The 23,693-nt window shown below is 47.6% G+C and overlaps 4 protein-coding genes across 4 annotated transcripts; 3 read left to right on the top strand and 1 right to left on the bottom strand.

Moving 5' to 3' along the window:
• The first annotated feature begins 366 nt into the window (after window positions 1-366).
• On the top strand, window positions 367-6,612 carry B0J16DRAFT_343833 (uncharacterized protein). The gene is made up of 3 exons (XM_046128109.1): window positions 367-3,620; window positions 3,674-4,867; window positions 5,062-6,612. Exons 1-3 carry the CDS (start codon window positions 499-501, stop codon window positions 6,341-6,343), a joined length of 5,598 nt encoding a protein of 1,865 aa, XP_045980957.1. The 5' UTR covers window positions 367-498; the 3' UTR covers window positions 6,344-6,612.
• A 574-nt stretch (window positions 6,613-7,186) lies between these two features.
• Window positions 7,187-9,811, bottom strand: B0J16DRAFT_149073 (uncharacterized protein). Its single transcript, XM_046122021.1, has 2 exons — window positions 8,858-9,811; window positions 7,187-8,808 (listed from the first exon to the last, which is right to left on the bottom strand). The coding sequence occupies exons 1-2, from the start codon at window positions 9,386-9,388 to the stop codon at window positions 7,357-7,359; spliced, it is 1,983 nt and encodes a 660-aa protein (XP_045980956.1). The 5' UTR covers window positions 9,389-9,811; the 3' UTR covers window positions 7,187-7,356.
• A 5,051-nt stretch (window positions 9,812-14,862) lies between these two features.
• Window positions 14,863-18,685, top strand: B0J16DRAFT_400703 (SNF2 family N-terminal domain-containing protein; the record flags this gene model as incomplete). The annotated part of the gene is made up of 12 exons (XM_046132541.1): window positions 14,863-15,298; window positions 15,416-16,223; window positions 16,272-16,465; window positions 16,514-16,591; window positions 16,645-16,724; window positions 16,773-16,825; window positions 16,874-16,978; window positions 17,030-17,513; window positions 17,560-17,643; window positions 17,701-17,992; window positions 18,042-18,196; window positions 18,251-18,685. The coding sequence occupies 12 exons, from the start codon at window positions 14,863-14,865 to the stop codon at window positions 18,683-18,685; spliced, it is 3,204 nt and encodes a 1,067-aa protein (XP_045980955.1).
• Window positions 18,686-19,776: 1,091 nt separating this feature from the next.
• On the top strand, window positions 19,777-21,696 carry B0J16DRAFT_400701 (uncharacterized protein; the record flags this gene model as incomplete). The annotated part of the gene is made up of 1 exon (XM_046132540.1): window positions 19,777-21,696. The coding sequence occupies one exon, from the start codon at window positions 19,777-19,779 to the stop codon at window positions 21,406-21,408; it is 1,632 nt and encodes a 543-aa protein (XP_045980954.1). The 3' UTR covers window positions 21,409-21,696.
• Between the last annotated feature and the right edge of the window lie 1,997 nt (window positions 21,697-23,693).

Raw genomic sequence — 23,693 nt, 5'->3', positions numbered from 1 at the left:
TGACATCCCAATAAGTCCAGTTATTCCCGAATGTCCGTGACAATGAGGTTGGTGGGTACGGTGTAGATAAGATATGAAGGTCCTGCAATAGACCTCCTGGGCCGTGAGGGCATCGGAAAAGTCTAACATCGAGACCGAAGAGTCGGAATCACTATTCAAGCATTTTATACCAGCTTCCTCTATTTTGATGCTCCAAAACTTGGAGGACAATGGAATGTTTCCACTGCGTATCAGCTGCGAGGCTGTCAGGCGCTAGCGAGGGAAAGGGGCCCAAGCTCCACTAGACACGCACTGATTGGTTCAAGCTGGGATGACATCGACAGCCTTGGGCTTGACTTCCTTAAGCTTCATTCAACATTCAACATGACATCTTCACTTCATCAATAAATATTCACAATTAATCTATGATTTATCCGCCACTTTTGCTTCTTATAGAAGTATTACTTCTCTGTATTGCAACATGATCGGCAGGTCTAGATCGGAACCACCACCAGCAAAATGCCACCTCCAGTGCTTCTAAGGACGATTCATTCGTTGAAAGATTCCACCTTTGAAGCTTGCGCGGCCATCAGCGCGCATCTCAAGACATCATCATCTACGCCTAAAACATCAGACACGGATTTCAACGCCACAAAGACTGACTCAGCCATCGCTTCAAAGCTTGATATAAAACACTTGGTTGTTGAACTAAGGCTTCTCGGAGGTGCACTTTACAGTCTTGAGTCTTTCATAACAGAATTGTCGGCGGATGACACTTCTGGTGACAGTGCATTGGGAGTCACGCCAAGTGCCTCAGGCTCGAACTCCGGAAATGACAATGAACCAGAATGGACTCTGATCGATAAGTGTGAGATAGTGGTCTCTGCTTTAAAGTCATTTCACGTCCATGCGACATCAGATGGTGTCAAAGCGGCTAGGGCATTACTTTCGGACGTCCGCTCCAAGCTGGCTTTTGTCCTTGGATCATCTGATACGCTTGAGGATATTTCAGTTCAGTTCTCGATACTTACCACGGACGCGATCCCGCAGCTTATGGTTCAGAAGAAGGATGATCTCGAAGATGAGAACCCCGAACAGAGCCATTACGACGATGGCAAACCCACTACCGAAGATGTCTCCAATTGGCTCGATATCTTGAACTCATATGAAAATGATCGCGAACCAGCAGAGTACAACAGAGAAGCTGTGTTGTTACAGTCGCGTCGAATTACAGAGCCAAAGTATAGGGTCGCAGCTGCAAGGTGGCCAGAGTATGCCCAAGAATACTGGCAGACGCTCAGGCCGCAAGTCTGCACACTGTTTCGGATAGAGAAGTCATACAACTTTGTGCAATGGGTCCTGGAATATGCCCGGGTGACGTATCCACGCACCTTGGGACCTCTGGCCCTTTCTCCAAGGCTTCTACTCGAACTAACAGATGCACTATGCGATGGATCTATCTCTTCACTTCATATTGCTGCTGCCCTTGGCTTACCTAGTCTATGTCAAGACCTTCTCTTGATGGGCGCCGATGTCAACCAGTCCAGCCTTATCGGAACGCCGTTATTCTGCGCTCTCGTCGGCAGTAAAGTTCTTGTTACCCGTGCAGAGCCCGAATCATGGAGCACATTGCTTGCTGGTGGCGATTCAAAGTCGACGTGTTCAAATAGTGAGCAGGCTTCAACTGCTCTTCACCTTCTCAACGCGGGCGCAGATTGCACCTACCGTTACACTTGGAAGAACGGGACCGAAGAGGCGTCACTGGCAGGCCTAGCATTTTGGAATGCGTTGCTGGGCAAGAATGAGGCTATCTTCATGCAAATTGTTCAAGAAGGGAATTATCTGGATTCCTCATTTCGTCACTTCTTGAAGCGCGAGAACGTGACAAGGCGTGGTCTGCTTCACCGCACAAGATTTGCGCGCTTGCTTACCTATGTCTACGACCTGACGTTACTCGACATCGAAAATGATAGTACAGAGTATGTGGAAATACAAGATCTGGTGTCCAAGTTGATGAAGCACGCAAACGTCAAATTTGCTCCTACAACAGAAAAGGGGAAGATCTACACGCTAAGTGAAGCCAGCTTTGAAGAAGCCATTCGAACTGCTATACTGGATTTCAACGTGACGTTGTTGGAGCGTTTGATCAAAGATCCCAGGTTCGATCCCAACTTTCCTTATAACAGTACCAGGGATGCCGGCACGATTCTTCACATGGCTACGGAGGGCGCGCAGCTCGATATCATGGATCTACTTATTAATGCCGGCGCCGACATTCGAGCTAGAGACTCAAGCGGTCGTACCCCTCTGATGGTCGTCGAGGAAGTCGGCCCCCTGGCGAGGCTGATCCATAAACATTCGGCTCCGACTTTCGACACAGACAACGGCGGTCGCAATATCTGGCATCTCCTCGCCGCTACGAATGATGTTGATATGCTCAAATTTCTCTGGGAAAATGACCCGCACAAGATACGCAACCTTGATGCGGTTTGCAAGGAGGAAGGACATACGCCATTGAGAGCAGCATTTGCCTACGTAAACACCTTACAGGTACTTCCTAAAGGTTCGAGGATGGTTGGTCCTTTAGCAGCCAGGTTTCTGCTGGAAAAGCGCCAAGGGTCTTTGCAGGCAGAGGATCCCGAACAGTTGGCACGATGGGCCATGGAATGGGGTGACTGTGCGCTTCTCGAAAGAATCTTCCAGCTCGCCCCAACCACCAGCAGGAACAATGAAACGATCCTTCGCGCGTTGAACATATCGGCCTCTTCAAAACTTGTTTCCTTGGTTCTTGGTAGGGGTGAGCCTTCTCGGCCATTCCACGATGGTGTGACGCCAGCAGAGACAGTCATTACGAACACCAAACTCTCGCGACAGCGATTGGGGTTTACCACCAGACCAAGTGCCCATCCATCTTGTTTCCCCAACATGACGCGTGATACTTATATGCAGCTACTCACTCCTGAGGTTCTCAGCTCCAAAGACGACGATGGTCGAGGTCTCTGGGCACGCTTCTGTGACGATGTCCTACCAATGGTCGAGAGCCCATCAGCTGATCAACCTACAAATATGTATTTCCTACATGGATTTGTGCGCATGGCCATATCATGCTTGCTTCACAAGGGCGCTCTCTTAGACCATGAGAAAGAGACTGGCGAGTGGGCGATCGCACGAATATCTAAGAAAGCGCGCGGTGCTGTCACTTGGACACCTTCAAAATTGCCATTTATTGCCGCTGTTTTAGAAGCAGCATGGGACGAGAGTCAGGAGAACCCTCAAGAACCAAGTAAAGCTGGCTCAGGTGAGTTCTTCAAATCAAGAGACGCCGCAGTGCTTCTCGCAATGACTGTGACTGCTCGAAAGCCAGAGATTGTCAAGCTACTTGTTCAGAGTGGTATCAACGTTCACAAGCCGTGGGAGAGTTTTGGTGGCAGATCAATTTTCGAAGACTTCCTGGCCGACGAACCTATCGATGTTTCGATGATCAAACCATTGCTCAGCAATACGAAGCCACAAGATATCATCGAGAACCAGCATTACACATTCCGCGAGATCTTGTGTATAGAAGACGAGAAGATCGCCACGGATATAGTTGATCAGCTCATTGACTGCGGAATGGATGTCAACAATCTTAAAGTCAACAGGTAAGCTTGACCTTCTCATCAACTTTCGAGGGTCTACGCTAATCAATGAATAGTCAACCGTCTTTCAGATCACCATGCCATGAATCACCGGGACCATCAATGCTGGTCAAAGCACTTTGTCGTTCGAGAACTGACGTCGCACGTCTGCTAATTCGCCGCGGCGCAGATGCCAGTCTGGCGCCACCAGATCACATCAACGGCTTTATGCTGGCCGCTAAAATTGGCAATGTGGTTGTGCTCGAGACTATCATAGAGAGAGCGTCTCCGAGTTTTGATTGGCTTCACCGTTTCAAAGCTGTTGAGTACGACGATGTCTACAATGCACTCCAGTTTGCTGCAGTCGGGGGCCATCGTGATGTTTTAATGGCTCTTTTGGAAGCTACGCCGTTGGCCAAAGAGGTCAACACTGTTAGTCCAGTACACGGCAAAGCACCAGCGCATTTAGCTGCCAAAGCTGGATCTTTGGACTGCATTAAGGTCTTGACCAGGTTTGGTGCAAACTTGTTGCTCAAAGACTCATCAGGCAGGACACCAGCCTTCTTGTCTATGTTGGGACGCAACCGAGAAATGGCCGAGTATATCAACGATCGTCAGCCGGGTGCTACTGGTGGTCAGCATCTTGCTATTCCAGAGCCCGGTCCTGAATCATCAGGCACATCGTCTGACATCGTCATGGGAGAAGCGTCTGATGATTCGGATGATGATCCAGAAAACAATCCAGATCAAGATTCAGATCCAGAAGCTCTAGGAGACATGGTGTCACATGCTATTGACCATTACCAGCTCAAAGGCAATGGTCTATTCCGACCATTTCTCGATCTCACCTCAAAGCAAGATCTGGAGTCTGCCATTATGCCTTGTGGAGATTGCACTCTCCTCAGTTATACAGCGTCCAGGTACCTCGTGCGGCCAATGATAGAACTTCTAGACTTGGGCTTCAAAGGATTTGTGACCTGCTGCCTTGACCACTGGCCTGACGGCTACAACGCGTTACTCCAAGCTGCCGCGGACTTGCATTCACTTATGGCATTTGACATGTTTATGTCTCCTGAAAAAGCATATACCTTCTTTGAAAAGTGCTTGGACGCATATCTGGAAGAGGAGAGACTTTGGTTCCACCTGAAAGTGACCCCCCTACACGCTTTGTTCAACAACAAACAACTTGTTCCGGATGGAAGTGCGGAGCATCAGGCCAACGTTCTTCAAATTTTCATCAAACATTTACAGGACAATGCTGAACAATACTGGTAACAACTCCCTCGAGCCTTTCCTCGTGGTGTCGGAAGAATTGGTCGTCAAGAGCCCACGAGACGAAATAATTTGGTCACCTTATGCTCGTTTGGACCAGCATCTAGGTAACTTTATTTTGGCTCCCTAAGCTTTGGAGGACCAGTTCTTCTGTTACCTACCTGCCTTTGAAGAATCTTGCTAACAATGACAGGGCCTTGATGGAGAAATTTGGACTGGTGGAATTGTCCCACTTCCACGATCACAGTGATGTTGCAAGCAGGGTCTTACGCATCGTCCTAAACATTCGGACTGAACTGATGCTCGATAATACTATAACTGGGGCCACTCCTTTGCATAGTATGGTTCAATTTTACATCAAAAAGGACCCTGCGACGATCAACTACGAACAGGTTTGCAAGATGGCTAAGCTCCTCATCGACTGCGGAACAGATATCGATGCTCAAGATGATGATTCGAACACAGCCTTACATTTTGCTGCGCAGTGGCGTCTTGTGCCCTTGGTTGACCTGCTTCTGGAAAGGGGCGCCAACCCATATCTTCTTGACGAGCATGGCTTATCCCCGTTGGCTGCGTCATTCGTGAATGGGACGCTTGATTCAACTCATGTGTTTTTCAAACACGGTTTTGATCTTAGAAGTGTTACTGTGTATCACTTTGAAGACCCCGAATATTTTGACCTTGATACAATGCACGTGTTGCTGCAACATGGTCTGGACCCTCTTGTCCCTGATTCATATGGCAATATTACTCTCACAACCATGATTAGTCGGGTCAAGAATCGAGCTTATGCTCTCAACGGAAATTTTGACTTTTCCCGACTTGCAGAAGAGCAGCCTGGCTTCTTGGCAAAGAGTTACTACGGACTCTACAATCCAGCCCCCGGGGTTTCTCCTTTGAAGGCAATGATCAAGCGTATCCCGAAGGAATACCGTGCCCGTGTTATCAACTACGAGCCAGAGCTCTTCAATCTGAACGTGGGGTTTTTGGCTATTCGCGAGGACCACAATATGGAATTGGAGACGTTGATCGAAGCTGGATTTGACGTCGAGTGCGATGGGCGAAAAGGGTCGGCATTGATGTATGCCTGCAGTGTCGGGGCGTTCGAGTGCGTCAAGTTACTTGTTCGACGCGGTGCGAGGATATCATACCTCGGTGTTGGAACACGAGGCGAGCCTGTTGTCAGGTCTGCACTGAAAGAAGCAGAACGGTTTCCAAAGCTGGTACAGTGGCTCCTTGTCGGCCGATACCGTACGAATTGCCTTACAGAGAAGGAGCATAACGGACCGGACGTTGCTATCAAGCCATGGTCAGGACCACGCAAGGCAGCGTACAAATGGACTGGTATCCAGATGGAGTTTCCCCGCTTGAGATCAGAAAAGAATGAAATGGGCTATCTGGAAAGACTTGCGGACGTCAGGGAGGGCTTGCAGAGGGATTCGCCATTCCCTTTGCCTGTCACTCTCGTGGAGTAGAGGTATATGGCCCCGGTTGCGCATAACCCGCACCTCCCAGCAGAAGCTTAATAGACGAACAAATGCTGTACTTGATATCCTCCATACTTCTGAACATATGACGATGGAGGGGTGGGGTTTACACAGTTGGGGCTTGGGGAATGTATAATTGGATGCATGGTTATTGGATATGGAGGAGTCTTGGGTATGTATTGATAGTAGGATATTACAAGGTTTATTAATTAAAAGTACCGCGGCGGTCTGTCTGTTACCGTTCTTACTGTTTTTGCAGAATTTATTCACTCTGGAACCTTCTGTTGCCATGGTCTTCTGTCTAGATCCATCGTAAGCCTCATCACAATCCCGCAAGCAATTAACAACAAGCACTCCCAGCCAGAAAGCCTAAACAACTGTATGTTTTTATGAACAATACAGCCGGAGAAACAGCAATCATTCATACTACCGCAATCTTTCGGACAATGCCCCGGTCTCGACCAATTACCAGTCTAGCCCTACACTTAAACCCAAACGCCATGAATGCGTCACAATGGCCGGTGGGCGTTCCTTAGCAGAAACACCGGCTCAGGGCGTCAGGGTAGGTGCCTGGCATAGTGTACATCTCTTAGGCAACGGTGCAATTGACCCCTTTTTGTGTTCCTGGCTGACCGTTGTAGAATTGTTCTAAAGCTCTCGGGTTATTGTCCTACTGCGTTAAGTCGGTGATTTGAAAGGAATGGTGATTACGACGTTGTTTGGACTTTTCCGGGGGTATGAGAAATAGGTCATTGCTTGTTCCGAGGCTTGTTGTTGTACGCTTGGCATCACAGCTGAGATGAGACTGAAACAAGGAACACGTTCTTGAGCGTTATAATGACATTGTGAATTATAGTCATGACTTCATTCTCTAGGCCGTTAAGTACATACAGGTATATAAAAGTTCAAACAAGCCGCCAATACAATATACAAAAAACAACCATCCATATTGAACGCCTATATATCATACCATCGTTTTTATTTTCGCAAGATTTCGTTTATTAGACTGGTGAAACAATCATGACCACATACTTGACGTGGCCCTCCGTATCTTTGAGGGGTGTCCAGTGGCTCATTAACTTGGCTGGCTTCTTAGGAGATGCGTCACCGCTGTCGCTGCTTATTGTCCTTGCTGTGTTGGCTCGGCGGGGAATGTGGTTTGCGAGCGCGAGGTCGAGTGAGACTGACTTTCCGTCGCGAACGACGAGGTCTCGGACTGTTGACTTGAACGCTTTCGTGACAGAAGGTAGTGTAGCCTGCTCAGTCATGATATCAAAGATATCCTTGCCCACAATGGCTTCAGCGGCCTGGCCAAGGTCAAGTGCCTCAAGCATTTCCTTTGAGTAGAAGGAAACGCACAGCTTGGGCGGATACTTCATCTCCTGATCAAGTGGCATCGCGCCGAGAGATTTAGGATAAGATGGAACATGTTCGAGAATCATGTACCGAGCATAAGTTGACATGAGCATTTCAGGCTGATTGGAGAATCTCCTGATAACGCTTCGCGTACTCAAGGTCTTGTCGGAGGCCGTGGGTCCGGCTGATGACCGGGGTCTGTCAGAACTGCGACGGGGGCTCAGGGGTGGCGAGAGAGGTGGTGGAGGCGCTTTCTTAAACGATTTGAAGAAACCGCCCTTCTTCGCCGCCTTGAAATGGTGATGGTTCTTGGCTTCATATGCGTCGTCGTGCTCGGGCTCATCGTGCAATGTCTCGCCAGCCCATCGAGAAGCGCAGCGTTCAGTGGCCCTTTCCTCCTCTAGGGCGCCGTAAGACAAGATCTTGAGAACATCGTTGGTGCCGTGGATAGAAGACGACACATCAATCTGGGCACCCATGAAGAACTTGGTCTTGCCAGTGCTGTCGAGCATCGGGCACAGGAATAGAAGGTTCCAGAACGGCGTTCCATCTTTTCTGAAATTCAGGAGTAGTTCTGTGCATTCATCGTTCCGCCAGATGGCTGACCGCATGTTAGCAATACGATCCCTGTCGGTTTGTGGCCCCTGAAGGAATCGGCAATTGTGTGCTAAGACCTCGGTTCGCGAATATCCTGTCAATTCCTCAAATTCATCAGAGGCAAAGATGATCGGGTTTCCTGATCTTGAAGGGTCGCTAAGGCAGAAGGAACCCTTCAATCCTGGATAGGGGTTCAGTGGCGAGTCGCCTTCTGCATCAAGGGACAAAGCCAGACTGGTGCATTGTGATAGCTGTTGCTTGACAAAGTCAGGAAAGATTTCTCTAACGATGCGCTGCTCGATGTATGCTTTTGACTCGAGAAACATGTTTTCCAAGCTTGGGATAAGAGATGTTGTGAGATGCTTGATATTGGTGTTGAGAGCCTTGGACATTGGTGAGGGAAGGCCAAGTGGTGAGGTTGCTGTGATGGATGTGTATGAGGTTGAGATTGTCGATAGTTGAATGACAACTTGTTCCAGAGATGCGATATAGTCGCGAATCTGTTATTTGGTTAGAATTGAAGAAAAATATTATGACTTCTTATCTCACCTTCATAAGATAGTCAACATTCTGGCCAACACCCCGATCGGCAGCAAACTTCCACAATTGTCCACTGGCAGCATGGTCGGCCATGACCATATCAAACATTTCGCGACCGACAAGATCAGGAATAGGTAACTCGCCAGAGCTATCAGACTCAGTGTAGGCGATACTGGATCTTTGGCTTCTTGACGAAGATGCAACTGAGTCGATACTCCTCAACCTCTCACCAGACCATTGCCCCACGCCATTGCTGTAGAGTCCAGCACGTGGTGTACCGTCAGGGTGATAATCGGTATACTGTCGCAGAACATCTTCATTAGTGTGTAGTGTGAGTCCGGAGTTGCTGCGTAGTCGGTATGCTGAGAATTTGGCGCTCTTGGGTCGGCTTGATCTGCTTCTGGGTGGTGGTGACTGGAGACCTCCCAGAGAGTCGGAATGGTGGGAGAGCGAAGATGTGGTTGAGCGGCGACGCTCAAAATCGACGAGAGAAGGCATTGGCGGTGGTTCGAAAGTTCGGTGAGCATTAAGAGTAGGCATTGTTTTTAATTATTGTCTCTCCGAGTAGGAGAAGACGAGTCCGGGGTGAATTGTCGTGGTAGTTAGAATGCGATGTGATGCGACACAAGCAACCGCAGTGCGGTATTATGACAGGTGACAATGTCAGGGCGCTGCAATGGATTAAAGTCGGAGAGCTCTCATGTGATAGAGGAATTGTTATGAGTCGTTGTTATTGAGAGCGACAATGCAAAATCATTGAAGAATATGAGGAAAGAGATGCAGGATTGTAAATGGGGAGGCGCAAGTTGAAGTTGGGTATCAGATTGGACAGAAGACGAGAGAAGGAAGGAAGGAGGGACAGAAGAAAAGAATGGGTCCTGGTCTCTCAGTGAAAGAGGCAAGAGGTCACTACAACCGTATATGCACTGTCAGTTTTCAGGTACGAACCAACTTTGCTTTGACGAGTCGCGGAACAGGGCCAGAACTTCCAGAGGAGCAACAGCAGCCCACGATCGCTTAATACTACCTCGACTTGAGACCAGGACTGACTCGACAGGCAATTTAGTGGACCGACAGCTAAAGAACTAAGGTAAGCTTGCGGGGGCGGGCCAAGTCGGGTTCGTGCAACCTCTTGGCCGAAGCCTCCAAGTCTCCACTAGAATGACAACTGGAGACCTGGGCTTCCATCCCGGCTTCTTTTTTAGTGGCTGCAGAAGGTACACACGGGACATTTTTCAGAGACCTAGACCCAGTAAAACCAGCTGAGACCTACTAAAGAAATGGATCTTATCGTAGCCAAACAACTGGGACTCGATCAAAGAACGAAGAAAAGACCCTCTTGTCTTGCCTCGTCTTGACCTGCCGTGCTCTGCTGTGTTGACTTGACTCTTAGACCCTGTCATGCTAATGCAAAACTAAACACTATCGAAGCTAACAGCGACAGCCCAACGGATCGGTCCCGGTCCAGAGCGTGCGGTGGCTGAACAAGAGGCGCCGATCCGGTTGCGGGCAGTCTTCCCAAAAGACACAAGTGAGAAAGGGAAAAAAAGACACGGCGATCTACGATCCCGACAGACTGGGAGAACGATTCGTCATTACTCAACGCTTTTGCCTCTTTTTCTTCTGCTCGCATTAGACTACTAAATGGAATAATTCTAGGAAAACTCTAATTCACGGAAGGCGCGGGACAAAGAAAAGAGATTATGTTTTTTATGCGTCGTGGTTGATGGGATGGATACAAACACTTGGATTGGGCTGAGGAAGAGCTGGAGGGATCGGCAAGGATCAGGGTACACACCTAAACCCAGGACCCAAGACCTAGACACGCAGCATGTGGTCGGGTTGCCGCTAGAGAAACAGAAGGTGGAGAGTGTCTTGGGCCGTCCAGTCAATTCATCTGAAACATGAGAGACCCTTGCTCTCATTTTGAATGTCGACTTCAATTTAAACATATTAATTAGGATGACATACGTAATTATTACCCTTGATCTCTTTTGGCAGGTCAACAGTTGGTAGTCAGTAGATTCCAGATAAGGTTGAGATCCATTAGTATTCAATTCCTGGCCATGTGCCGTCTTGTGCCGTCTTTACAAATAGCTGAGGTGACAAAAAACTTCCCCGCCACAGCCTCTCTCCCGTCCCCCCGATCGACGCATCCTTGTGACAATCACAGAGCAAAAATAGACGACAGGTATGCGATCGCATCATTATTGTCGAATAACAAATTATATGTCCACGACAAGTTCTCATCGCCAAATGCGTCAATAGGTAGCATCGGCCCGTCAACAAGATACGATACGATACAGGGACGAAGGAATTAATTAGTGCGGACCCTTGTCTCAGGCCCTGTTGGCGTTGTGTGCATGATCCTTGTCGAGCATCTCCGGCAGTTTGGGTCCTTTCCTTTGCTTTTTCCTCCAATCTTTTTGTTTAAACCTAAACATGCACTGGGGTTTTAAATGCCCATTTAATTATTTGCATTATGCTAATGATCACTGCAATCCATACCTACATACAGCAATTGAAAGCACATGCAATGTTACCTCGTATCTCGGTCCCCTGTCATTCTTTCTTCTGTTGGTTGCATTCGCGTATCGAGTAAAAGGTCTTATCTGGTGATCTTATTGTTGGTTGTTGCTTTTGTTTGCTCGGACAGCCAAGGTATCAGGTTTTGTATCAGTCTTCTTCTGCACTGCTTTTTCTTGATTTAATTGAATCAACAAGTCTTGGCTTTTTCCACTCGCACAGACATCGATTAGGCTGTCAGGATATCGTGGAGGGTCCATGAGCACGTGCTAGAGCGAGCCTCACACTCCATCCATCACATGCGGTCATTCTTATTGTCCATTTATTCATTCATGCATACCTAATAGCCTTTCTCTGTGTAGCCTTACATTAGTAAATATGTACCTGCTGTACCTGCAATGCCACGACTAATCCATCCCACCATCACGATTCAGCTCCACGTTTCCTGTTCCTGCTGAGTCTTTTTCCTACAGTAGTGCTGAAGCACCTGCATGAGTCGAGACGATCTGACTTTTTCCTTCCTCCCGGGGTTTAAATCCTTTGAGTGTCCTGCGTATCGTGAAACGCGCCGGCGATTTGTTCCGCGCACGCTAGAACGTTGGCCGATGCTCTCTGTTGGTTGCGTCAATTTTTGGTGGGTTTGTTGGTTGACGCTGCGATATTGTTTCTCAGCTGTGTTGGTTGTTTCATCGTGTTTGGCAGCGGTTGTGGGTGGACGTGTATAGGGTAGTCTGGGCAGCACGTGGAATTGACTACATTCGTCCTGTTGCTGTCGAGATGTGACAACATACGAGGAATAGTAATTAATTTTATTTAGAAATTGAACTTGAGCAAATCTGTCAACCTACCAGTGTTCTCTCATCTACGCTCTACCGGTAAGATACAAATTTGGTCGCCCACAACCACACAATGGTATGGTGAGTATTGTCACTCGAGTCTTACTCTATTCCATTCCATAATGATAGTGATTACCATCACCAGGGTATCTTATGCATTTTACCCCATTTTAAAGCGATGGTGATCACCATAACTAAGGCCTAACTCTATCCCGTTCAAGGGTGGTAGTGACCACCGTCACCGGGGTTTTATTCTGTCCCGCTTAGTAGTCAGTTGTAATATGAACTGTCAACAGAATACAGACCCAGCCACCGGAAGATTCATCCATATTGACAAGATACTAATACCAACAGCAAGCTTTCATCCTAGACAAGGCAAAGCCGGCCTACACCTAGCCCTGAGTCTCTTCTTGCTAGGTCTCTTCTTCTTGACCAACCTCTTCAGTAGGTTATAAAGGGCAACGACGGAAGTGCACGTAACCGTTGATCACTCTCGCACCGGCGGATACTCTCAAGCTGATCAGAAGGCCTTATTTCCTGAGCGTATTCTGTGTTGGCCTTATTCTAGAGAGGCTCAGCCAGAACGTGCACCTCTTCACTCAGTTCATCGATAACACTCTTCGTAGGCGGCTTTACCTAACAAGCATCTAGCGCTGGAAAACTCCTTGTGGGTGTGCTATAGTAAGTCCATAGAGAGGAGTTGCTATCCAACTTGTATAAGTCCCAACAGCGACAGACAGTATTACCCCTCCGTCAGGGTATCAGGAGGATTAAACCCAAAATCCTAAAAGACATAATAGTTTGGTCGCTTTATGCTGACCTAGACCAGCACTTAGGCAACTTCATTACTGTAGCCTAAGCTTTAGAAGTCAATTCTTCTGTCACCCACCTGGCAGCCTACGCCTTAGAGGACATTTCATCTGTTACCCCCCTGTCCCCCTGGAGGGTATAGTTCAAATTCCCTCTATGAAGATCGAATGATTGAAGAAGAGGAAGAGACCTAGCAAGAAGGGGTATATCAAAAAGGGAAGGCAAAGGAAGAGGACCTATGCCTACCTAGGTACGTAGCGGGTTCCCCCCTTTTCAACAAGATTTGCACACGAGTTATAGTGTCTTGACAGATTGTTGAAGGTCAGTAGCTTATCACAGCTTATATCAAGTCCAACAGACATATATAAGCTCTTTCTATAATTTCTGAATGATGTTCCAGAGAACTGTGTATGTCTCTGTAAGCTTGTAAGATGGACACTATGTCAACTTGGAGACGGCCTGCTAGGTACTTATAGGTAATTCATACCATAAATAACTGCCAAACGTAATGGAATCAACCCGGGTGATGGTGACGACCATCACTCTTCAGTGACGGCCATTATTCTTAGTAACGACCATCACTATTGGTGACCGCCATCACTACCCAGTGACGGTCATCACTACTGGTGACAGCTATCACCCTTAAATGGTTGTAGCTAAGTGTATTTTAAGCATTAAGTACGGCTTACAGAGGATGGTAACATAGCTCGACTGTTGATACGTATCATATACTTATTGAAGTTAGCCATCAGCGTCTTCTAAGCGCAACTAATTGACCCCATCGTATATACAAGACCTTACATGCTCTCTCTTATCCTAAGGTAAAGACAGAGGATATATCTACTACAAATTTATAGTATACCAAAGATGTACTCTCTGTCTATTTGTAAGTTAAAGATCCATTTGCTGGTAAAACGCTCCCTACGGGAGGTGCAGAGGTCCAGGGGCAGGCAAGGTTGAATTCCCTCGAGGAGATATTGAACTTGGATAATTCTATTAATCTACCAGTGTCCTAATATTTATGTTCCACCGGCTTTCAAGTGGAAATAAACGAAGGGTTTCGTAAAGAACAGTGGTGCAAAGGATACGTAGCTGAACAGACCAGATATTTCTGGGAAGAGATGGTCGTTGAGAATGTTTAGTAATTTTTGCGATAAGGGAATTTTAGTCTGGCAGGATGTCGAGAAAAATAGGGCATGTAGTTGTTATCGTTATGCCTGCCTTGTGAGGATCCAGTCTACTGCATGGGCTTCGCTCGAAACCGGAGGATATCTCATACACTTAGGCAGCGACATCCATTCTCACTACCAAGAGGAACCAGGCTAGCAATAAATGCGAGAGGCTGAATCACTGCCCCTCTATACTCTCGAATATTTGAATCCCTTCTCCATCTGAGCCCGAACTTTTCTTTCTTCTCTTTCCCTATCATCACTTCCTCATCGTCACATCTCCCATTCCCTCTTCAACCACCATCCAAGCCTCTCAACACTTGAACCAATTTACATCACTACCTCCCGTTTCTGCTTCACACCTCCTTAACCTTTACAAAGCTTCGTCGGCTTAGCACTTCGAGCTTCTGAGCCTAGATTGCTATCACGATCTTCAAGCTTCGCCATATCGCATCAAAAAAACATCACGATCTGGGTCAGCCCTGAGTCTCAGAGCGCTATCCCTTCACGTCAATTTGCAGTGGACTATCGATTGACTGAACATTCATCGCCCTTTCTCTTCATCCCATGGCCGTCGCTCAGCTATTCTGGTAAGTATACCGGCTGAGCAGTCTTGCATTCGTCTTCAAAGCCTCTGAGTTTAACAAATCGCCTTAGATACACCTCATTTGCCATGAATTCTACAGCAAGCCCCGGTCCTTTGGACACGGAGGGTGACAATTCCCAACACCAACCCGAAATCAAGATCGAAGATCCTCCAACACTTCCGATGGAGTGCACACCAGCACGCGAAGAAGAAGATGAGGAAGAAGATGAGGAGGATGTACCAATGGAAGACGCTGCTTTCTTGCTCCAGAAAAGTGCTCCCCCAGTTTTGCCTGTCAGTGGAACGTCCAAGGTCGCGACACGTCCAGTTGGCTTGCGACCGTCTCCGAAAACTACACAAGTTGACGAACCTCTTAATACTACCGCGGAGGAACAAGGTCAGCACTTTGTTGAGGACTCAGCAGCTGAAGACAGCGCCGATGAAGTTCAAGACAAACTCGACAGCAAAGATCCAGATTTCAAACCGGATGACCAACCCGATTTGGACAGTGGTATCAATGAAGGTAAGTAAAAAGTCATTGTTTGTCCATCCAGGCCTCGAATCATGGATGCCAAACGTATCTGAGAGATCAATCTCGCATGAAGAAATGAGGAGATAAAGCTAATAAACTTTGGAGTAGTTACTATCAAGAAAGAAGAACCGAGTGCCGACAAATTAAACAATACTCCAGAAGCTGAAACAAAGCGAAAATGTGTCAAGACGGCGCGTGAATACTGGCAGCGTGAGCTTCGGCGAGAAAGAGAGGCCGAGGAAAAGAAGCGCAAGCTCTCTGAAGACAACAAGGGTCCCCAGAAAGCCCGGAAGACATCTGCCAAATCAACAGCTGGTGATGCAAGAAACCTTGCGAGCCTCATGGCCAGCTCGCTTCATAAGATGAATGATCTTAAGGAAAGTATCGCCAAAGGCAGTGTGCCAAGTATGGGTTCCATTCAAGCAAGCACCAAAAGGGACGCGATCAAGCAGATGATAAACAGCGCCCCCGAAGGCTGCGACACTCGACATACCAAGGCCCAGAAAGCTGAGCTAAAAGAAGCCATGGTTAGTTTTGGGTATGCCAACGTTGAGTCAGCGAATGGAAAATGGAGACTCAGCGGCATTTCCGAACGGCTCCAAAGTCACCAGCTCACGGCAGCACAATGGATGGTCAAGAAAGAGGCAAAAGAGCTTCAACCAGCCGGCGGTATCCTGGCTGATGATACAGGTATGGGAAAGACAGTCAGTACCCTTGCTTGTATAGTCAGCCATCCTGCCGAGAAGGAGGACGTTGCAGAGTACAGCAAGGCGACATTGATTGTGGTACCAAACCGGAGTATGATCACTCAGTGGGAGAATCAAATTGAGAAGTTTTGCTACTACAAGGAAAAAGAAAATACTCATCGATTTTCGAAACACAAGACGGCGAAGTGGCATGGCAATCAATGGGTTATGTGAGTTATCAAGGATCTTTCATTGTCAGGAGATCTAACACGGTACAGATTTACGACCTACTCTGAACTCGTGTCCCAATATCCCAGCACAGGCACTATCCACAGGCTGAAGGATAAGTACAAAGATGACAAGAAGGGTTTTGCAAAAGCGCTGAACAGCAGTTACGGGACTCTGTTCCAAGTCCGTTGGTACCGAATCATCCTGGATGAAGGCCAGGCCATCAAGAATCGTGAATCAAGCAGTAGGTTCCAACTCGCTCATTTGTCAGAGCTAAACTGACCTAAGCCAGCTGCTCTTGCATGTTGGAACTTGACCGCGAAGTATCGCTGGGTGCTGACTGCGACCCCCATTTCGAATTCGATCGAAGGTTTGTGATCCATGTTGTTGAGCATATCGCTCCTACTTACTTTTACGAACTAGAATTATACCCTTACATGAAGTTCATTGGTTGCAATTTCACGCGATCTCTGAGTGAGTTCAAGGATCAGTATATGACCGGAGTAAGTATTTCTTATAGTTATGGCATACTTGACTGACTTCATGGATAGGAAAATGCGGCCCAGAACATTCGATTCATTGTGAGTGTGATCATGCTCCGACGGTAAGTATTGGCTCATACAACACGAAATTAGAGTCTGACAAGATATAGAACTCACGAAGACACATTTATTGGAAGGAAGATCACGAATCTCCCTCCACACGAGTGCCACGATCTCTGGGTCACCCCTTCTAACTGGGAGCTGGCCTTGTTTAGGTAATATCACCCATTTCTTAGTTGTATTTGGAGTACTGACAATCCATGAAGGGTGGTAGAGAATCAGTCCGAATTCAAATTGCTCAAGACTCAAGGTGATGACGAAAATGATGCCGGGAAGGACGCTGAGAAGGATGCGGCGTCCAGCGAGGACACTGATGTCAAAATTGACTCAAAGTCAATGACCGCTCAGTGTACCAGGATGCGTCAAGCGGCATCCCATCCTTTTAACCTTGAAGGGTTTCTTCAAGAGAGAAACCGCAAGGATAACATTGCGTGGATTCTCGAACAGTGCAAGAAGGACGCTTCAGAAATAACCCTAACTCCAGAACAGCGAGTTGACGATGCCATTCAATGGTCACCATTCTTGCCAGGATTGCAAGAGATTGAAACCAAGTACCAGAATGTACCTGGTGACGAGACAGACATGGAGAAACTCCTTGAATTGGTGAACAACGAGCACAGCGCCAGTGAGATGATCTGTTGTCTTTGCGAGGACCCAGTCGAGTTGAAGAGAGCTGTCAGAGGGACAAACGTGAGTTAAATTCTATGAAGAACGAGTAGTTCACTAATATTGGAAGTGCGAACACGTTTATTGCGTTGGATGTCTCAAGTCAAATCTCAAAAATGCACGGAAACGACAACCTGAAGGAACTCCAGATCAGGTAAGTGAGATACGTATGACTTGATACCATGGCTAACTATTCTGTTTCTCCGATCAGTGTCCGGCAGACGACTGCTCTGTTGAGTTGGTCACTCGCAGTCCTTACAAAACACCAGAGTGCATTCGGAATGCTGTGCGCTCGTTGAAAGACTTCAAAGAACCTGGGACTGACAGTATTGGATCTCAGTGGCTAAGCGATAGTAAAGGAACTGATTGTTTCTTTGCTGCCACAAGTGGCCGTGAAGACATCAGCTTTGATCCAGTCAGGATGCCATGGGGAGCTAAACTGACAGGTATCATGCAGGTGATTCTAACATGGCTTAAGAAATCTCCTACCGACAAGATCATTGGTACGTTCCACATACAAGTGTTACATGAACAGGTCTAATATACTGTTAGTTTTCATTGAGTTCACCATTACGGCAAAGGCACTGGGATGTATCCTGGAGAAGATGGGACTCGGGTTTCTCTATTACAACCAGATTGCCACTACACAAACCAAAAAGGATAAGGCAGTGAAAGAATTTCAGGAAACCCCCGAAATCAGGATCCTGGTAAGCGTGCGTATCGTTTCATACCAATCCCGCTGAAGCTAATGAAGTTTTCAGGTGGCATCGATGAAGTGCGGAGGGACCGGGTTGAATCTTCAGATTGCCAACCTCGTCCTCATCGGTGATCTTTGGTACAACCTTACACTCGAACTGCAGGCCTTTGGCCGTGTCCACAGAATTGGCCAGAATAAGAAGACAACTCTCATCCGAATTCTTGCGAGGGGCACCATTGATGAGAGTCTTATCCAATTGCAAGAGGCGAAAGCTGCAGTCGTTGAACGTGTACTCGGAGACGACAAACCTGAGCCCATTTTTTCGAACGACTTGCAACTCCGAATGCTGTTCTCAGGAAAGGACAAGAATGCAATGATTGACGACATGGAGAAAGAGGCTCGCAAGCGCAAGGGCAGAGCAAAGAAAACTACTGGCCAGGCAAGTGGTGCCAAGACGGCTGGGAAGAAATCGGCAAACTCCAAGGCCAAGAAGACTTGAGCAGGTATTTGGGACGGAAACAGGGAGTGAAAAGTTCTATGCATTTTTTCTTCTTTTTTTGAGATTTCGGGATGCCATCGGTATCAGAGACCTACGATTTATGACGATTTCGAACGAAAAGTTGAGGCGAAACATTGCCTGGCGACATCACGATGGTATATTTGAGATGATACACCAAGATACAGAGACTAGATGATCTCAGAGCGAGCAGAGGATAGCTCATATTTCCCCTTTTCCCCAGATATTTGACATAGCACAGATACCAGATTGACAATACACACTTCACATTAACTACAGGCTTCAGAGAACAGGTGATCTTTGAAATCAGATAAGTGGCCTTCATGGCAGTCAAGGGATTGTGCCTCTTCCGTTGTTGTCTTGCATGGTTTGCGCAAACGTAGTATTGTGAAGTCTGGAAAATCGGCAACATGCATTAGTCTCAGGGAACACAAAACAATGTGGAAAACACCGCTGTTTGCGCCCTCCGACGAATCGAAAGGACGATCAAAGTTCTAGAACGGCCATGCTCCTTGCACATATTGTATAGTCTCTGTTGTACAATGGCGGAGAATAAAGAATGGCAGTCCCTTTTTCCTACCAGCCTGGCTGAACGCCCCAGATGAGTAAACATCCAACTTCAATCATCCACTTAATTACCAGGACCGCCTTCCAGTAGACCCGCACTTCACCTCTACTCTCATCATTTCTCACATTTGGGTCTTTCACTTATACTGCGTGCTGAGCTAGCTCTCAAGCTATCTGTTTTTTGCAGAGGTATCAAAGAGTCTTCAGAACGCCACCAAGACGGTCTACAATGATGGTATCTTTGTGAAGCTGCACATTCTCTTTGCGAATATACCTTCAGTGTGCAGAATGTTACGCTCGGTGAGTCCGTATGGATGAGATCGTGTAGTTTGAGGACAAAGGCTTGATCACTCAGCGCAGGTTCGTGGTGTGAGATATAGAATGGCTAGATCTCTCCTGAGTTTCAGGTCGATCTCATCTCTTTCACAACAACCTCTTCAGTCATATCAGCAAGCTCGACTTCTGTCTTCAACTGAAACAACTATCACGAAGACATCATCCTTGCAATGCACAACCACGACCCAACCGAAGACTTAGGTCTTACCTGCCCCTCCGGCACAGACTTCTACGTCTGTAAGAACGATCCCGAACGCTTCATCGGATGCTGCGCCATCAATCCATGCGGCGTCCGAAAGGGTCTCTGTCCAGACCAATATCTCAAGCCAGCGACCTTCGATAAAGCATACGAGGAGTATATCTCTCCTCAGGCTTGTATCAATGACAATGTTGATGTTGCGTGGCATGCTTGTTCATGGTCGACGTCCTCTTTCATGGGATGTTGCGCCGTGGATCCTTGCAATGGCGGATGTCCCGCAAAGCAGTTGCGGGCGGCGAAGTTGAGCGATAATAGCAGGAATGCTGAATGTTTTCTTGGGGAGGACTATGAGTATGAACCGAAGCCGAGTTACACGTCAAGTAGTAGTCTGGATCCCACTACAAGCACGAGTGCCTGCTCGACTACGACAGTTTCGACTACGACAGTTTCTACTACCGTCTCTAGCTTCACGACGTCAATCGTGACTACGTCAGCTTCTAGTACTACCATGGCCTCAAGCCCCAGCCCTACATCAGCACCACCGAAAGGGGGAGGTGGTCCAGAACTCAAGTACTTATGGATTCTGCTCTTGCTCGTCGTGCCCATTCTTTACTGTGCACGACGAGCGTCTATAAAACGGTCGAAACTCCGCGAGGCCAAGAGAGACATGAATAACAGCGACAGGTTTTGGCACTCGTCGGATAATGATTCAAAGGAGAGGACCCCTGGGCCCAGAACCGCATCTCATCCAAACCCTCCTGCTGAAAGGGTTCCTTCGCCAGTCACCAAAGAAGAAGTTCATGGTACAATCCGACACAATGTCAAGACCGGCAGCCAGCGAGTAAAACGGACGGCTATTCCACAGACAAACCCATCAATCAATATGCGTGACAATCGTCCTCGTTTGCCCAGGCAAGACTTAGTACATCCTGCCCGAAATGATGCCAAGACCGAGGAAGGGCGAGTAGTCGACGAGACGGATATTCAACAAACTCATTCGACCGAACCGACTCAGAGTCAGACAGGCCCCCCGATCAACATGCGCTCCGATCGCTCTCTTCCATTCAGGCGAGGCCTACCATATCCTCCTCAACTCGATGTCCAGACCGGGGACGGGCGAACAATCAATCAGAAGGAATTCCCACAGGAAGATCCCTTGTTTAAAAGGCATGACGATCCATGTTCTTTGCGGGAAGCGCTCCCCAGAAAGAATTTAACTATTTTACCAGGGGAAGACTCAATATTTCCTTTCCGACCAAGCCAGCAACCTCGCAACGACGACATTGGCAGAGCTCATGGACTTCCCAGAGGGAACGTTCCTGTCTCTATCAACCCGCAAGTCGGCGGTCCAGATACAGAGAACGAAGACATATCCAGTTCCGAACTAAAATGGACAGGGTTTCGTTCCGGCTCCCTCACAGTTACGAACCCAGATTCCAGAGAAGAATCACCTGAAGCATCTGCAGTACCCAAGACTTTCCGGGTTCCAGGCCGGGGCCGAACCCAGAAGCGTCAGAGACCTCAGATTCCTCGGAAACCCCTGTCACCCTTGTCCGAGGAAAGCCTGGATTGGGACAATGGAGGTCGATGTAACAACAGCTGAAGATACCTTGCAACATGTGTGGGATATTTGTGATAGAAATCTCTCTTATGTTATCGGAAAGACAATAGGAGTTGTGAAAATGAGGTTTTAGACGAGTTTGGAGTTGTTGGTTTGTATTAGAAGGGGTTTTGTTTGGAGTTGACATGAATTTCAACGTGATGAATGAATGATAGATAATCGGTTGGAATGATTAGATGGGAATATGAAAAGTTATTGGTTTCGCATTGTCCATTTGATGTTCTTTGAGTACGAGACTCTATGATAGAAGCCTCGGGTGTAGTGTTTAAGAGTTACTTGACTTTGGTAAGAACAAGTCATATCAAGCTTCAGATTGCCAAGATGAATGGAAGAGCGCTCGCTCTGTCCTTAGACCTCCGAGACTTGACCAGACCTGATACACAGCACAATAGACTGCCCTTGACTCCAAACCACAAGAGTGACTTCACTCAGTTTCCCAAGTTACAACCTAGATTCACAGGCCAAACAACACTCGTTGTACATGGCGACGTGGGCTTCCAGAACAACAATTCTTTGCCGTGGCTCATGTTTGCCTGATTCATCTAGACGAAAGCATCGTTTGGGTATCTCATGGTCATCACCACCAACAGTGCTCTTTGTTGGTTACAGACAAGTCTGGTATGTATTGATCCGAGACAACGGATAGCAAGACAACACCACTCCCGAATTCCCGAACCCGCGATCGTAGAAGCGAATCGAGCGACAGTGCATCTCACATTTATCCCTGAATTGACCAAAGTTTATCTTCCAGACAATGATCTGTTTGTCTGCGCTCCGACCGCATGCGTGAGGAGCGCGGGGATTTATTCGATTACTACACATGCCAGACAACGGGCTATGCCGAAATGTGCCCAATGCTTCAGTCGGGCAATGCCAAGACAACTGTTCTTGAACAGGGCCGATCTAGACTGCAGAATGTCAACAACGCTCGGGGCCTCGGGCACGTGGGGTTAAGAGCTATCTTCGACCTAGGCGTAGGTAATTCTCGACTGAAGTCCACATTCACATCACGGTTCCGCAGCGGAACGCACCCGGCTTTCGATCCCAGAGAGGAATGAAAGAGAGCGCATTCGCCGAATCCTTCGAGATATGGAATCGAGTGAGATATCTCTTGAATTAAGGGTGTCATTCATACCAGATGTCTCGGTAGTAGATATCTCGAGTTGACAACCACAGCCTCGTACTTGCAGGTAGCCTTGCAGATCTTGAGATCGCCAATAGTTGACGCAACGGTACCCATCATGCCGTCATATAGAATGGAATCTTTGAAAGAAGAACTTTGCTATCCATTCAAACATGACAATGGGATGAATCAGAAATTGATCGGCAAACTCTACTGTGGGGAAGCAAGAATAATAACCTGTATCCCTGGAACGTGGGCAAAGATGCGAAAGTTCCGACAGACGACCGTTTGCGAGCAGCAACCTTACCGTAGAATATTAGAAATCTTCTGTACTTCGTACTCTGTAGAGCTTTAGGCCGAGTCGGTACCGAGGAAGGTAAATCCAGAGCCAAGATTGTTACTGGAATGCACGACGTATAGCGCCGCGCGACGGATACCTCGCTTACGGCATTGATACCAGAAAGGGACCTGAACTCATCTCCGTAGAGTCCGGGCAGATTCTTCTGCAAATTTTCGGCTTCGGAGCACGAAATCTTTCGACATCAGTTCAAAGTCATGAGAAGTGGACGAACGGAACGGTCACTCCGTTTCTAAGAGCCTCAACGCAAGAAAGGTGGGTTCCTGAGTCGTAAAACTGGGGATGTAGGTCAATAGCAAAGAGACGGCGTCATATATTTGACGCCAACCTCGTGGCAAACAGTAGTTTGAGCGGAGGCAGACAAAGCTATACGCAAGTTTCGGTCTTTCCAGAGCCGACGTGTGGGCAGAAAGTGTTTTCTCAAAGAGTTTGTCAGCCCTAGGCGTCACTGTCTGCCCTGCCCATACAAAACTTCGAATGAACCAGTGCTGGCTAGACCATTTGGATCATCTTGAATCATGTCTTTGAAGTTCAGGGACCCGCGACTCGGTTCCTGGCCTTGTCGGGGTCGCCAGGTCAAAATTCTGTTAGTTGGTTGTAAGTTTGCCACTCGGAGGTTCGGGGTATATGCAGGAACCCAGGTAACGGGTATTGAGAAGAGATGAATGATCCACTTCCATCAGACAATAAAAGCAACATTTGTTGGTTGACGATTGTTTGCTCTCAGCGCCAAGAACAACATTATGGTGCTCTGTTATGTTGGTCGTGTGAGGTTTCAAAGGCCAA

The sequence above is a fragment of the Fusarium flagelliforme genome, assembly GCF_020744385.1.
Source record: "Fusarium flagelliforme strain FIESC 12 MPI-CAGE-AA-0113 chromosome Unknown B0J16scaffold_5, whole genome shotgun sequence".
Classification (NCBI taxonomy): domain Eukaryota; kingdom Fungi; phylum Ascomycota; class Sordariomycetes; order Hypocreales; family Nectriaceae; genus Fusarium; species Fusarium flagelliforme.
The sequence above is the reverse complement of the archived record's forward strand: the minus strand, read 5'-3'. Positions and strand labels throughout refer to the sequence as shown.

Bases quoted from the DNA above. Each gene is read 5' to 3' on its own strand.
- B0J16DRAFT_149073 (XM_046122021.1), bottom strand. From the start codon at position 9,388: ATGCCTACTCTTAATGCTCACCGAACTTTCGAACCACCGCCAATGCCT. The intron at 8,809-8,857 runs GTGAGATAAGAA...ACCAAATAACAG, and splicing joins ATGTTGACTATCTTATGAAG to ATTCGCGACTATATCGCATC.
- B0J16DRAFT_343833 (XM_046128109.1), top strand. From the start codon at position 499: ATGCCACCTCCAGTGCTTCTAAGGACGATTCATTCGTTGAAAGATTCC. The intron at 3,621-3,673 runs GTAAGCTTGACC...ATCAATGAATAG, and splicing joins AACAATCTTAAAGTCAACAG to TCAACCGTCTTTCAGATCAC. The intron at 4,868-5,061 runs GTAACAACTCCC...TAACAATGACAG, and splicing joins GACAATGCTGAACAATACTG to GGCCTTGATGGAGAAATTTG.